The following is a 17236-nucleotide window of genomic DNA, read 5'->3' as shown; positions in this document are numbered from 1 at the left end:
ATTGAAAGTATTTTGGGTGGGGGTGTTTGCAATGCAATTTGATTAAAAAATTTAGGGAAAAAATCATCTGAAATATGCATAAAGATAATGAGATGTTGTTTCAATGTGATATTATTAAATTCGAATCAAACTAATTTAATATTTTTAATTTAATTTGAATCGGTTTACAATTTTTTATATTAATTTTAAATTTATTTTTAATTTGATAACTAAAAAAATAAATCAGCACAATATAGAATCTAATAATTAATGAAATTATAATTAACCCTTAAAAATATGGTTTACATAATTATGAGTCTATTTGTTTAAACTTATTTGTTAAAGATTTTTTTTAATCAAATAAGCAGTTCTCTATGTTGTGTTTTTGTTGTATTTATTTGAACTGTTTTTTCTTTTAAAAAAATTTGCTTAACTTAAGAAATTATAATCTTAAAAAATCACTTTTAAAAAAACTTTTTTAAGAAGTAATTTCTTAAATTTTTTTAAAAAAAGGGCCATATAAGTAGTAGAGAATAAAGAATAAAATAATCCTCCATCCCTATTTATCTCTCTTGTGCATTAATTTTTTTTTACTAAAATACCCTTATTTATTCTAATCTACAATTAAATGTTACATCAAATTGTCATTTTCTCTCTTATAAAGATTGGAGAAGATGATTAGACTCTCATTAAGGATAAATTTTGAAAAACATTGTTGTTTAAGATAAATTTAATATTGATACTTAAATTAACTAATTTTCTTAATAACTATAATTTAATCAATTATGTCTTATAAATGAAAACGAAAAAAGTATGATAATAATTTAATCAATTATGTCTTATAAATGAAAACGAAAAAAGTATGTTAATAATTACATTATAAAAAAAAGTGAGTATATTATATATTATTCATAGTGTGTTTGAAAATGTGGTGAACCTCGTTAAAAAAAATATGGTAGAATGGTAGTCTTAAAATTGCTCTATGGAATGGTGGAAAATCATGATGGGAGACCGTGGTTTTTTGTGTCATCACCATGAATACAAACATATTGATGGTTAAATAATCATGCAATGTGAATGTCATAATCTCATGATTTAACACAACTTAAAAATATCCAACGCATAGAATTACATATTAGCATTCTTAAAATTGAACCATGACTTAAGATAATGAGATTTCATATGGAATAAAGAAAAAATAATAAAATATAATGTGCAGATTGCTTTAGTTTGGTTCAATTTTCAAAAATTAACCAAGGGGTCTAGCTTTTTTAATTTTTATTTGATGATATTGATTTTAATCGGTTTGGCAATTCGAACACCTTTAATTTTTTGGACTTGATATCATCAGGTATAATTAGGTACATCAAGAAATCACCCACAACGGTTAAAAAAATAAAAATGATTTGAGAACACAGAAAACGCGTATTTGATACTTAGAAAGAAAAGGGGAAAGACGTGTAGGTGTAATAGATTATATGACATTATAGGAAGAGAAAAAAATGAATATTAATAAAATGGTTAAAGTAGTAAAGTATTCGCCATCTCATTACTCTTAAAAAATACTTGCAAATGAAGGATGCCAAATGGTCCCAAATGTCTAGATGAAGTAGTTCAAAAACTTTGGATTACTAATTGAGAAAAGGTGACTTCTTTCTTCTCTATGGTGGCAGATATCATCTCACAAACTATATTTTATTGAGTGGAATATTTCCATTTTGTGAAATGAAATAAATGGCCTAACCTATTGTATAGTGCCACAGATCAAACACAGGTACAAATGAAGATTTTTTTTTTAATAAGGTACAAATGAAGAATTATTACCTAAGGTAGTGAATTTACGGTGGACATTTAATGGTGGTTGAAGAATTGATGTACAGATTTTATTAAATGATATGTGCCCCCTCTTAATCCAGCTGTACCTATCATTTTCAATGTATTTAATACATTCAACGCAAACATATTTTAACAGCTACAAGGTGTCACAAAAGTAGCCACAAGAAACACTACTCTGTCTCATAGCCCAATCTGTGGGTAGTTTCTTAAATAATAAGTGTTTCTAGCAAAAACAAATTTGAGAAAAATGTATATAACTTTTGAGTTTTAAGTATTACACTAGTAATTCTAGTTCATCATTCAAATAAAATTAGTTTTTCTGAACTCACTTTTAGAATATCATTCCCAAACATGCAAATCAATTTTTTAAAACCATTTCTTTCAAAATGATTTCTATCAAAACCTTAATGATTGTCTTCACAGTCATATTGTTACTCAGAATTCTGAGTGAAGATAAACAAATTTTCTTTTTATGCTAGATTGCGTCCTCATTAGTTCGATAATTTTTGTTATTAAAATAGATTCGAACTTATAACTTCTTTCTTTCTTCAAGCGTTAAGTCAATCTTATTATTATTATTCCTTAGTGGAGGTAAACAAGTAAACATGTTTTCACATCATAACTGGCCAAGAAATACAGACTAATATAATATCATTTCTAGAGCATCTAAATTATTAATTATTATTTGACATACAATATTTATATATATATATTCAATGATAGGTACGCTTCTATCATTCCTAGTGCTGTTTTTAATGATAGGTCATGAAGCACGGACTAATATCACAAGTGCTCCTAAAAATCATAGCTTCTATTAGACAACACATCAAATTGCTTCGTTCGTGGATTCTACTTTTGGAAAACATGTGTAGCACAATTTGAACACAGTAGTAGCTGAATCTAAATTCTAACCCCATCTAGCATAACCTTCCACCACTACAGGGTATCACATTAAACACTTTTTTCATTTATCTTCACCTCAGTGGAAACAAACAACCATGACATGAGAGAATAGAAACGATTGAATTTTATAAAGATAACAGCAAGTCCTCAAAAGTAGAGACAAACACAAAGAACAGGTATTTTACATTTAACTAAAGAACTTAAAAGCTTAGCAGAAAAAACCTTAAAGTGTTACTACACTAGGCAGGAAGCGTCATTCATAATCCTAAGATCAGTTACTAGCTCAATGAACAGAATTCTCATCACTGTCAATTCTAGTGCCATTGGCCATAGGCGACACAAGACCACCCACAAACCTGTATGAGGAAGGAGAAGGAGGAACTTTTGGAGAAAGGTTAAGCATTTCCAAGGCTTGTAGTCTAAGCTCCACAGGGTAGTCAGCAACACAACCAATTCTAGGTCCTGCCCCGGTTGACCATCTATGCGAAAGTTGGTGCCCCAATTGGTAGGATTTTGTAGCCTTCTTGGAATTGATTCTTTGCAATATCGCTTTCTTCGGCACATCAGCTCTTGGACTCTGAAGCCCACCTGAGAGAGTCCTTTTGTAACTGCCAACAGATCCAGGTTGAGGGTCTTCCTTGATTGAGGATGCAGTGTTCTCGGCTTCCTCAGAAACTACAGGCTTGGATATCTTACCATTGCTAGAATCTTCAGGTGCTGTGGCTATTTCACTAACCTTGCTGTCCTCGTAAGTATCGGTATCATCCTTTGGATTGCGTACCTGAAACAATGCATCAAAATCATTCAATAAAAAACGCATGTGATTATCAAAGTGTTTTCCAACGAACTATCAAATGTTGTGGCCATAAACGATCAAAGTTTACTTGAAGAACTATTCATTGGCCTAAACAAACACTGTAGTTAAAGTACACAGGAATGACCTGGTGCTAATCAAATTACCTCAACTTCATCAATGTTGACACCGTTTTCCTTGAGATATGATACGAAGGAGTTGAGTGCGTCATCCGTTGGCCGGTAGTGTCCACTATAAGCAGAGATGGACTGAAAAGTCAAAGCCATTGAGAATCAGACATTTGTCAATGCACATAAATCCGAATTTGTAGATGTGTCCATCAATGTCAATTCCATGTGCACAGCACATTTGCACCAAAAGAAAAAAATGACAGCAACACACTATCTCTTTGAGACTGTTAATGGGACCATCTCATACTCTTCGAAGATATTCCAATAGCATAAAAACTTAATCATGTAAACCTGTGAAGTTAATTATACCTTAAGAACGCCATGCTCGACCTCCAGCCTTCCAGCAGCCAAGGTAGCTCCACCAGCCAAGAAAGATGAATGATGGAATAATCCCTTCTTTTTCTGAGAGGTTATTGCAATGTATCAATATGGCTGAAAAGAAATGGCAAAGTGCCTGTGTAGAAACGAGAAAATGGAAAATTAGAAACAATAACTGAGCCTGAATTGTTACCTTGCCAGCATAGAGTTTCTTAGAGGTGCTCATAACAAATATCCACTTGGCATCCTTAGAATCTTCTTTTGTGTGAAGTAAATCTCCAGATTGCTTGTGGATAATCTTCCCCTCACAGACAATGAATTCATAGTGTTCTCTCTCTTGCTAATGTAGAAAATTATTAAGATGGATCAACCAGTCAGAAAAGCAGCAAAAGGCAACAACTTTTGGAATAATGCAATACTACTGTACTAGTCAAATTCTCAATAAAGTCAATGTCAACTACAATTAAACAAAAGAAAAAGTAATAAATCCAATGAGCATGTGCACATACAGGTCCTAGATACTTTATGCATTGCTTTCGGAGCTTGGATCTGGGGCATTGTTCAAGATCAATATTTTTTCCATTTCCCAAATCCAACCTGTAGAATGAGAAAAAAAAGTCTCAGTAACACTAACAAAACCACTAACAAATTCTTGTATCTTTCATCCAACTTATCACATCTTGTGTAAAGTTGGTTCTTTTTAATAAATTCTTTGGCTTTTTTTTTAAAAAAAACACTAACAAAACCACAACCTGAGATCATTCAATCTAGCATCTTACTTCACAACTTAACCCCATTTATGACAAGCTCCCCTTTGTTAAAACAAGATATAGGAAACAAAATCAAAATTCTTCATTTCATGTAACTGATAAAATGGGGGCACATAAACAATCCCCTTTTGTCATTGAAAGTATGAAAGAGTAGACAATGAAACACTAATGGGATTTAGAAGCTGAAGTGTACAGCAACATACATAATTCCCCTGTATCCACAATGGAATCATGCAATAACAACAGCATATTAGCAATCAGAAACGACCTTAGCCCAATTAACAAATCGTGAAATGCTTTCTATCTAGAAAAAAATGGTCTCACCAGTAAAAGAATGGCTGGCCAGAATCGGTTTTGCACCATTCTTCATAGTAATAATGCAAGTTATGTCCATAGCGGTGGCGTGGATCAATCTACAGTTTAAATCATAACAACACCAATAAAAAAATGCATGTTTGAAAACCCGTTGAAATGTAAGAAATCGCATCTATAATATAGAAGCTATAACTACTAATACTAGCTTCTCAGCAAACGTGAAAAAACACATCTGAAATGTGAAACAAACATGTTATAACACATATATGGATGAGTTGGTCAAACAAAACAAAATATAAATAAATTAAATAATTAAAAAAAAAAAAGTGGGGGGTGTTAGGAAATGCATGCTCACAGCTTCAATCCAATGTTGAAAAGCCAATTTTTGTGCTTTGGCGTCCAAGTACAAACCCTTTCCCACCTGCCAAAAATAGTTGACTTTCAGAATCAAACTCAAAAAATCGTTCTTTTTTTTTTCTCAATCATAAATTCATAATCACAATCATCACACGGAACAAAAAGCACTTCCAACAAAACGTACAAATACCCGTATAACACGTTATTATATACATACAAAAATAAATTAAAAAGAGAGAGAGAGAGACCTTGGAAGCGTTGAGTTTGACCCTACTCCACCGTGACGCAGCACTCTCAGGCAAATTGAAGAACGAAATGGTGCTGTGGTTTAGCCTCGCGAAATCAATCACTTGCCACCTTCAAAATTTTCAACCCCACTTTTCTCAAAAATTAACTCGTCATAATAACAATAATATTACAGTTACAAATTAAAAAAAAAATAAAGTAGTAATAAAATATAAATTAAAGAGAGAGAGAGAGAGAGAGAGAGAGTTTGCATGAAGAGATTAGAGAAGACGCACCAGAGCTCCTCGGCGACGACGGCGGAATCAGCCAGCCTCCGCCGTGTGCGGTAACTCCGGTAGACCTTTTGCACCTTGAGGGCCGCGGTGGTCTGGGGGCACGCGCGTCCCAGCGTGTGAGGCTCTGGCGGCGCGTGAGTGGGTGTTTGGAGTGGCGGGTCATGAGGGGAGAGTGGGAATGTCGGGTTTGGGTATTCGGAGCTCCGAAATTGGGGTTGATGAATGTCGAAGGTGGAGAGAGTGTGAGTTTGAACTTCCATTTAGTCAAAGAAAAGACAAAAAACAGAAACAGAATATGCAGAATCGAATTCTGAGGATGTGGTCTGAATCACACAGAGAAAGAGAGGGTTTTGTTTCTGAACAGTGAGTTTGATCGTTGGACGATGTCGGAATGTGTAGAGTGTAGAGTGAAGAGAGAAGAACTAAGAAGCACGCATTACAACGTTGGAGTCAGCGAGTAATGGTTGTTCTTATATAAACACACAACACAGCGTGTCCATTTCTTTTTCATTTTTATTTTGGCTAAGTGTCAATTTTCTTTATTAATTTATTTTGATAAATAGTTAAATTTGTTGCAAAAGTGTTATGTGGTACTAAATTAATTTTTAATGATGAAAAATATAAATTTAATTTTTTAATATTCAAAAATTAAATTTAAATTTTTTTTAAAGCTACTATCGCTTTTGATATTTATACTTATTTTTCTTTCCTAATTTGGCCTCTCCCACGCGCTTCACTTATGACTACGCCTCACCCGCTGGCGTCGTCTTCCCGACACACGAGAGATAAATTTCTGGTGTTGATATGGCGAGTCAGTCAATGAAAAGAGATTTTGGAACTGGACAAAGAAGTCGATTTTAAAATTAATTAACGTGTTATTAAAAAATAAATAAAATATACGTTACATATGCAACATGATTAGTTGATTATGTCAAAGTTGATAGAGTAAACCTTTTTTTACTGCAGACTTTTGTTAATTCAATTATTGAATCGCATAATTGTCTTCACGATAAATTACACTTCAGAAATTTTGAATATTCATTTTTTACATATTATTTGTATATATAATATAATAATAAGGATGCTTCAAAAAAAATATAATAATAAGGAATTATATATATTTTAAATAGATTTAAATATATTTTTTATCTTAAAGTTAATATTTTTTTCAATTTTAATTCTTATAAATACAAACTTATGAAAATTATAAATAAAAAAATTAAAATCTTATATAAGGATCACAATTGGAAAAACATCAACTCATAGAGACTAAAATTTATAGGAATAATAAATAAATAAATAAATACTAATTTACTATAATTAAAAATATATTTAAGTCTTTTAAATATTATATTATATGTTAAATATCCTATTAAAAAATTAACTATACATAATAATAAATATAGAAAAAAAATTAAGTATGCAATGAAGATTTGATCTTTAGACTTGTGTATATAAAAGAATACATGGTTTGATGAAGACAAAACCAAACAAATGAAGCACTCTCGACATTGGATGAATCAAAGCTAAAAATAAAATAGTTAATGAAGTCAAGGTTCAATCCGGGAGATTGAAGACCAAAAATCAGAGTCCTAGGTACATCTTGTAAACTCCTCAAGCATCAATGATCCATCTATGGCTTTATCAATATATGTCAACAATAAACTAACTAATCAAAGGTTTTTATAAGAAATTGAACTATAAAACTTAAAAGCTTGAATTTGGACCAAAGGACTCGAGTTTGGAATGATAGACTCAAGTTTAAGAAAGTCAAACTCGAGTAATAGACTCAGTCCTATGAGTTCATGAGTTCATGAGTTCAAGATTGAAGGTTTTGTGCATGATCTCAAAAATATATTTTTTAATTAAACCTGATAATTGAATTACAAATTTGGAAAGTATCCTTGCTTAAAATCAAGCTTCTAAAAACATAGAAATAATGAATATTTTTTAATGAAGTCTTTCTTCTATAAAATAAAAAATTGCTTATTTTTATTAAAAGAAACATTTATTTTAACAAATAAATTTAAACAATCTGATCTTATATTTGAATATTTGTATTTTATTTTACTTTCTCAGTTCTTGTTTTCTTTTTAATTTTTATTAGCAATAAAAAAGAATTTGAACAAATTATAAATAAATTAAGTTAAATATAAAACTTGTTATTATTTTGAGAACGACGCATGAAGTTCAAATTATGAACCAATCACATATAAATTAATATTAACTGACTTGTTTTTGTCAAGTTGCACAATAGTAAAGACTAAAGAATATTGAGAAAGAAATACACCGTCAATTTTTTAGTTTTCTTATCATTATTTTATAATTTTTTTAATTATAGTATTGATACGAAGTATTTAATAATTTTTTTAATGATTAATATTTGTTGAAAAAATATGACAAATCGATTAGAGTGAAATTATTTTATTTCAATCACTTTTTTATATTCAAAGACTTTTGCTTAAAAAATCCAATCTATGAGCAACCAACTACTTGTTGATTTTGTAATCATTATTTGAGACTTACTAGCAAAAAAAGAAAAAATATTTTTATTTCATATCCAAAACTTGATTTGAAAGGTAAACTCATAAACATAGACGAAATTTCGTTGAACATATTGATATGAAAATAAAACTCTATTTATACGTACCCACTAAACTAAGGGTTAAGTTAGTGACAAAGGCCTATCTTTTTTTTTTTTTTTTTTTGACAATGGACAAAGGCCTATCTTAATATGTTATAATTCAAGTATTTTTTATATAAAAATATAATAAATTACCCAAATTCTTTTGACATGTATAAGTGAGGTAAAATGTCATAAAAGAAATGGATAAACTTATGCTTCTGCCAATAAAAGCTGGCACACATTTGGCCCTTCTAGGAAAAGTCCACTAATTAAAAACACCGCGGTATGTAAGGATTAAGATTATTCTTCCTTTAAAAAGAAAATTAATAGTATTCTATGTGATCAAATTAATGAGAGAGATACTATCGTGGATAAGGTTATTTTATCATTGGTCAGAAGATGGAGTAATAGTGTATTTCAATTCAGGAAAGAATATAGAGAAGAAAAAAATATGATAATATTTTTTATTTTATAAAAGAAATATATAAGAGAAGAAGAAAATATTTTCCTTTTAATTTCATTTTTTTAAATCTCTTTTCTATCACTTTTCTTCTGTGGCGGATGCATGTATTAGCTTGTGGGGGGCAAATGCCTCCACAAGATTTTTTTTTAATTTGTATATATATAATAAAAAAATATTTTTACTCCCATAACATAATAGGCATTGTTACCATAAACTATTTATTTTAAATGAATGTAATAATAAGCAATTAAAAAATTAATACTAATTTTATTGTTCTTTTAGATAATGAAAAAATCATAGTATATTTTTAAAGTATGAAAATCTGTAAAGAATAATTGTAATTTGTAGAAACTATTTATTGTTATAACATTATGTATTTTATAAAATTAACTTATTTATAAGTATTTTGAAATTCTTTTGTCATAACACTATATATTTTATAAAAGTTTGAGATATTTTTTTTTCATAAAAATATTATAAATTATTTATTGCTTCCACTGAAAAAATTATAGATCCCTCACTTATTTTCTTCATACCAATTAAACACAATCTAAGATCAAGCAATATATTTTTTTACAATTTCTGAAAGTAGTTGTTCTAATTATGATGTTATCAGTTGTAATAGATTACTTGGTGTCTAAAAAAATAGTAGATCTTGTAAAAACATATTGATAATGTTAATTTTATTTAGACACTTGGTGGTCTATGTTTGATAAGGTATTTTAATTAATTTTTAATTTTTTACTAGTTGAAAATTTTATTTGATTGTTTGATAAACAAATTTTTTTACTAGCTTTTTAGTAATTTATAGTATTTTTTAAAACTCTACTTAAAGTAACATGTTTAAAAACACTAGCTTCTAGCATTTTATATTTTCTTCCTTATTTATTATTAATGTATTTATTAATTTTTCTACTTACCTTTTTAAATAAATCAGGATTTTATTATTTTTCTTTTTTTACTCATTCATATATTTGTTGTCTCCTTTTTTTTCTAACATCCAGACCCCCTCATTTTGTTTCACAATGTGCACACTAACATTTTTTCCCAAGTAATGAACTAATGATATTTTTTTTTAAAAAGTTCACTCCTTATATAATGTTTTGATAGGTTCTCTTTACAATATTTTGATTGTGAAATTCACCTGTATGAATGAGTAAAAAAAGAAAAACAATAAAAAAGAAACATAGGGATTGATTACGGTTTTGCTTTGATAGGTTCTCTTTACAATTTATCCTTTATTCTTGATTTTTTTTTTTTGCAACTGTTCAAACTTTCATAGATGAATTACGATTGTACTCTTGTATTGTAAGGTGATAGGGGTTGCTTTTAGTGAGGGTATTGTTTGCTTAGATTTATTTGTTTTTCCGTAAGTTATGAATTTAGTGGTGTAAGGTAATTTATCCTTTTTGTAAGGTATTACTTTTGTAATTTGGTTGACATGTTTTAAGTCTTGTAATGATAATCTCTTTTTCCTGAGATAAAAATTCATTCATTATAAGATTTAGTTTAATGATTAATTATTCATTTTTTATAGGAGAAACCTGAGGTTAAAAGATTTTGTAATAAATCAATGGATCTTTGACTTGATGAATTATGGAGGTTGTTTGAAAGACTATTATGCAACTTGGTGAAAATGTTGTTGCACCCTCTATGGATTCTAATGTTGATGAAATTATGAAATGTGAGAAAGGAGATAAAGAATGGTGAGGAAGGAGATAAAGAAATTGATAGAAAAGACACTCATCAGGAGAGAGATAGAATAATTGTTTATAGGAAATATAATCAATATGTTTCTCAAGTGAAAGATTTGTTAGATGAAGAACATATTTTGTTGTCTAGTTTCATGGTGAGTTTAGTAGTACCCAAGCACATGACCAAGATCATAGTAACACCTAAGTACCTAGTCACATTGATGGTACTAACAAATCTACACAAACTCAAACATCCAAGTGAAATATAATCAGCACAAACGAAAATATGAAAAATATATCTACTCAGATGAAAGAAGTGTGCAACAATATTGCCAATTTAATATGTAATAATAGGTCGTAGGTTTACTATAGTTTATTTTATTTTTTATATTATGTTTTGGATATTTTATATTAATTTTCTTAATTTAATGATTATATTAATTTAATATTATAAATCAAGACATTGATAACCATAGATGATAGGTTTTTTTTTATTATATTTTATATTTTTTATGTTACAATATTTATTTTAACTATTGTACCACTTATAATATTTAATTTATTATTTTAACACTAAAATTTCTATTATTTTTGAATAGTTTTATATAAGATGATTTATTTTAATTATTACACTAATCAACATAATAAAAGTATAATGTTTACTTAAGTGTATTTTCTTATATTATTTTAAACTTGATTAAAAATATTTCATGAAATAGTATAAGATTAAAGTAGAATACTTAACATGAAAAAAATGTAACATAAAATAGTAGAATATAAATATGTTTATTTCTATCATTTTATATTTTCAGTTATTTTATACGTTATTTTAGTTTCACTAGACACTACTAATTTAATAAGTTAGTTTTTCAATTTTCATCTAACTAATTTTTCAATTATATTTCGTAAAATTATATTCAACAAGACATTTCAACTCATTTTTAGTTTTTTTAGTAGTTAAAAAATTCATTTGATTGTTCGATAAACAAAATTTTTTAAATAACTTCTAACCTTTTTTTTTTTGAATCGTTATGATGTTTTAAAACATCATATTCATATAATTTAAAAAGCATGCTCTTATTCATATAATTTAGGAAACATGCAGAACACATGCTGAAGGTAAGTTACTCAAGAAAGGGATTAGTTTTTAAAATTTTGAAAAATAAAGAAAGACAAAACTCTGAAATTTATATAAATGTAAAAAAAAAGTTATGAGAATTTGTTATTATAATTTATAAGTTAATTTTTTTCGTTTTATCAAAACAAAAAATTCTCATTTAAGAAAATGTTTTTTTTTCTTCAGAAAATGCGTATGAGATTGTAAATTTAAATAAATATAAGATGTTTAAGAAAAATATTTTATAAAAATGATATCTATAAAGGGTATCACCAAATATAAAATAATAATATTATGTTGGTCATATAGTGTTATCTCAAACATTATATAAAACAGTATTAAAAGAAGGCATTTTTGTTTATATGTATTATTAGATGTTATGTTATCATACATATATCAAACTTTTCTTCTTTATTCAAAAAAATCCTAAACATTTTTTAAAGGGTAAGAGTCCAAGCACACTTAAAAACAACATCAAAAACAAAATATATAGTAACATATTTAAAATTGTGATCCATTATCTTCTTCAATAGTCCAAGTGTATTTGGTAGCCAATGAGAATTCTCGCTGTCACGTGAGTGACGATAAATTCAGATGTAGGGCTTTAGTTATTGATAGAAAAAATATATGTTAGATTAGGTTAATAAACAGCTAGCTCATGTATTATTATTTTGTAATAATTATTTCATTACATTTTTTCAAGGCTTGTTGGACAGAAAGTGAGGAAAAAAACAAAAGAAAAAAATTTGTATTTTTGTGTTGTTACTTTCGAGAAGAAAGTGATGGAATATTTCTCGTAACACGTTTGACATTTTTACTTTAAAAGTTAATAATAAATAAGTTTTTATCAGTAGATCTAAAATTTAAATTTTTTTTTATCCTTAGATGAGGTAGATACACATCTTTGTAATGAAAAACTAAAAATGTAAAAGAGAAATGCAAAAATTATTATGGAAACATAATAAGCCCAAAAGTAAACGGCCATTGCACTTGTTTGCTACTGCATCACTGACACAGACTGGTCAAGAAAACAACCAACGCCTTCTTCACTCTTCGGCACACCAAAGTTGAATAACTATAATTCTCTGTTTTCCTTTTTTCTTTTTCCCCATTTCAACTTTATAATACGGGATTTGCTAACTATTGGTTTACTACTTTAATTTATTATATAAAATTGTTTATAATATTTTTGAAAATTTTAGGCAATTTAATATAAGATGATAAATGTTGATTAACTAATAATTATATGCCACTGTAATGTTTTAGAATACTAAATATTTATTTTTATATAATTAAAATTAAAATAAATAAACATTTTTAAATTCTAAATTACATTATGATTAAAACTCATAATAAATAAATATTTTTACCTTATAAAGTATATTTTTAATTATTGACTATTTCTTTGCAAAATCTAAAAAAAATGAAAAAAGTATATTTAAACAATTAAAAAAAACAATAGTATAGGTAAAGATAAAATAATAGTAGTTTGGGATAGTTGAGAAATATATTTTTAGGCTTAAAAATATATTTCTTTGTAAAAAGGAAATATATTTTTAAGCTAGTTAGTAAGATAATGTGTAAAATGAATAAATAATATTAAGAATCTCTAATTGAGAGAGTGAGTAGAGTGAGAATCTAACTCTCTAATTTGTTAATTATTATTTATAATATAATAATAAATTAATTTTGATTAAAACTATATTAATCTTAAATTTTAGTTTATCTCTAAACAATAAAAATATCTTCTATTTGATAAAATCTATTAAGATTTGAAATTTATATCAAATTAAATTATGAAATATATTTTAAAGAAAATAAAATACTTAATATATAAGATTGGAATAACATATATGTAGATGTGACTCTTGTCGAATTAGCTTATAAGTTAGTCGAAATAATTTACAAGTTACAAAAGTTACATAATATACCAAACACTCTACGAGAATAAGAATGATTCGTAAAAATACTTTTACTCAATAATAACTCATGAAAATATTCACATCAATAATAGCTCAAAAAAAATAGTCTTATTCAAGAACGAGAGATTTAGATCTATAATATAAGAATAAATACTAAATAATTATTGATTGAATAACATATTTTTTAACGCATTCTATATTATTTTTATATAGATATTCATTCTATTTTATTGATTGATTTTTTAAAACTCCACGTATTAATTATTAAGTATAAAAAAAACTCAACATATTATTCATTGAATTCATTAAATAAGACATTAAGAAGACTCATTCTATTTCATGAGTCCAGGTAGATTTATGTCAATAACAACAGTGTGCTAATATATAAGTTGTCTTTAAGAATATATATATTAGTGATTCTTTTATAAAAAAGAATATATCAGTAATAATATGTTTTTCATATATAAGTAACTTTATTTGATACAGTATATATAATATAATTAATTTTAAGTTTTTTTCTTTTACTTAAGTATGTAATAAATATATTTTATTTAATTTAAGTAATTAAGTTTTATGACTAATAAAATGCAGAACTACTTCATCCTAAATACTAATAATTTGATGTTCTTCTGTGTGTATTTTGATTAGTCCTACGAAATATACATAATCATTAATCACAACTAGACATGGCAAGAAAACCCGTATCCGTGGGTACACGCCCGAATCCGTCCCGACTTTGATGGGTAATATCTGAGTTGACCGGGTATGGGTTCGAGTTCGGGTTTTTCCCGATAACCAAAAGTCGGGTACGGGTACGGATATGAGATTATTAGACCCGTCCCGACCCCGAACCCGAACCCGCCCCGCCATTTAAAATCTTTAGAATTTTTGCATAATTTAATCAAAAGACATATAATTTTTATTACTAGTTAATTTTATTTTAGAATTTTTACATAATTTAATATTATTTTCTTAACTATTTATGTAGAAACACACGTTATAATAAATTTATTGATATATAAATAGTTAAAAATAAATGTTTAACAATCAATTTATTTTTTTCTAAAATCAAATTTTTAATATTTTTTTTACAAAAAAAAATAATTTTCTAAATGGTGTGTGGAACGGGGTTGGGAATACCCGATACCCGACGGGTACGAGAATGAGACAATAAACTCAAACCCATCGGGTCGGGGTAAGGGATTGGGAAGACAATACCCGTACCCGACCCGCCCCATTGCCATGTCTAATCACAACAACAACAAAAATGCAGAGAAAAATATGAGAAAGTATTTAAATAAAAGGCAAACATTTCACCAGTAATACATGATAATACTGTTAGTAAGCATAGCATAATTCTGGTTATACAAGATCATATTGCTTCTGTCTTTTAAAAATTAGTAGATAATTAAACAATTGTTGAAGAAACTCTGTATAAGTGCTTAGTGTTATATAGGGGATGTTTGTCACTCAACTAAACATATGTATCGTGTAATATTCGTGTTTCACACAAAGGTGGATGCAGCTTGATGCGCCAATTTGTAAATATTATTCTTTTCTTGTGGAAAAAATCTCAGTTGTTACATTCAATCTAGCAACATTGACAGTAAACGAGCTAATTAATTAAACAACACTGCAAATAATTCACACTGAGAGTTGAAAACAACGTAGTCACATAGCAAGTTCGTGCCAATAACATGAGGTCCATAGCTTTTAAAATTGGATTGACAAGGACCACGAAAATCTAAAATAAATCCTCTGGCCAATTCCATAAAAGTTCAAAATTAAATTTTAAAAATTATGATGAGAAATGAGCCTGAAATATGCTGAGTCCAACCTCCCAACATAATAACAGCAAATGCATAAATTAACTCACCTGAAATTATTTCAATTTAATCAAAAGTTTTGAATTTAAATTATAAGTATATACTTTGAATTTTTTTTTTTTATTTATAGAAATTCTATCTGCCTCAAACAATTATATGTCTCCCGTGGAGAGGATATATAGTTGTAGTCTTAAAAAACCCTCCGAACATAATGAAAAATAATTATAATTAAAAACATATAAATCACATTAAAATTTTCAGAATATTTTTAATAAATATATTCATTTAAATATAAAATTAAAATTGTATCAAATTGAATTTAATTAAAATACTTTTAGCTAATAATTTTATTCTAAAAGAGTTTATTAATTATCATCGTTGACTATGAGAACATCTTTTTAACGTGTTTGTGTTCTTATTGATAAATATGTTATATGTGAAGTATGAAGATGTTTGTTTAAAATAATACTTAAAGGTTTGAGCTTATAGAAACTTATTATTAAAGAATAATTGAAATAAATCATGACACATTATATTTGTAGACCATTGTATATATAAATTGTATGTTGGGAGACTAATGTTATGTTTGGATGAAATGAAATAAAATAGGAAAAAAAAACAAAAAATGGATAACAATATATTTTTTATTGTTTAATTAGAAGGAAAAAGAGAAGAAAATGAAGAGCGAGACTAATTTGTAGAGACAAATATTTTTTAAAAAAATTCCTCTCATTTTTTCTCATTTTAAAATTTTCTTTTATGATTCTTATTTTCCTTCAATCCAAACGGAGGTTAAATGCAACCTTTTTTGAGATTTTACGGGTGAACTAAGAAGGTAAATGTTGTCTATAAAAAAAAAGATAAATGCCATTTTTTTCTTAGGTTTTCCTTTATATCGTACTCTACCATTTACTTACCTTTATCTATCACAAATCCAACATGAACTTGAGCTTTTGTTTTTTTTTTTTTTTTATAGAAAAACTTCAAGAAGCATCATCAATATCCCTTATGTTTTTCCTTATGTTTTTCCTTGTGTTATCTATGAGACTAAATAAGGATTAAATATTTAAATAATAACTTTTGAAAAATAAGAATTTCTTAAACAAATCACATTTGGAAAAAATAAAGTCGAACTGAATCTTAACACGACTTTAGGGTGTATTAAATTAGAATTTTAAAATAACATTTTAGTATAAAAAAGTCTTTTGTGAATTTTTAAAATTACGTATAAATATTATGATTTACCAGATTTTTTTCAACATTTTTATAATAATTTGGATTTTCATAAATTTATATCATAAAAATTTAAAGGATTTGAAATGACTTTATAAATTTATAAGATTTGAAAGGATTTTGTGAATTTTTAAAAACACATTTAAAATTATAAGAGTTAGTGAAAGAAATAATAAGAAATTATGAGATTTGGATAAAAAGTAAAACAAATATAATTTTTTTAATCTTTTAATAATTAAATTGATTCTAGTTTTAAGTTCTTCTATACTAATTCTTTTTGTAATAACATTTTCTCATTTTCACTTTTGGATTTAAACAATAGATTTAAAATTATACATTAGTCTTTTGATTTTTTAATTACTATAATTATTT

General features: G+C 27.2%; 1 protein-coding gene across 1 annotated transcript; it reads right to left on the bottom strand.

The window, feature by feature from the left end:
- Window positions 1–2819: 2819 nt before the first annotated feature.
- LOC100815894 (IQ domain-containing protein IQM3) lies at window positions 2820–6465 on the bottom strand. The gene is made up of 9 exons (XM_026124047.2): window positions 5984–6465; window positions 5711–5819; window positions 5461–5526; window positions 5115–5203; window positions 4530–4617; window positions 4214–4360; window positions 4012–4104; window positions 3679–3780; window positions 2820–3499 (listed from the first exon to the last, which is right to left on the bottom strand). The coding sequence occupies exons 1-9, from the start codon at window positions 6241–6243 to the stop codon at window positions 3002–3004; spliced, it is 1452 nt and encodes a 483-aa protein (XP_025979832.1). The 5' UTR covers window positions 6244–6465; the 3' UTR covers window positions 2820–3001.
- Window positions 6466–17236: the final 10771 nt, after the last annotated feature.

The sequence above is a fragment of the Glycine max genome, chromosome 10, assembly GCF_000004515.6.
Source record: "Glycine max cultivar Williams 82 chromosome 10, Glycine_max_v4.0, whole genome shotgun sequence".
NCBI classification, from domain to species: Eukaryota; Viridiplantae; Streptophyta; class Magnoliopsida; order Fabales; family Fabaceae; genus Glycine; species Glycine max.
This window is presented reverse-complemented; position numbering and strand designations above follow the sequence as displayed.

What these genes read in the sequence shown, in the direction of transcription:
- LOC100815894 (XM_026124047.2), bottom strand. Translation starts at nt 6,243, where the DNA reads ATGGAAGTTCAAACTCACACTCTCTCCACCTTCGACATTCATCAACCC. An exon ending in TCAAACTCAACGCTTCCAAG is followed by an intron (nt 5,527 to 5,710) that starts GTCTCTCTCTCT and finishes TATTTTTGGCAG; the next exon opens with GTGGGAAAGGGTTTGTACTT. An exon ending in TCAACATTGATGAAGTTGAG is followed by an intron (nt 3,500 to 3,678) that starts GTAATTTGATTA and finishes GCATTGTTTCAG; the next exon opens with GTACGCAATCCAAAGGATGA.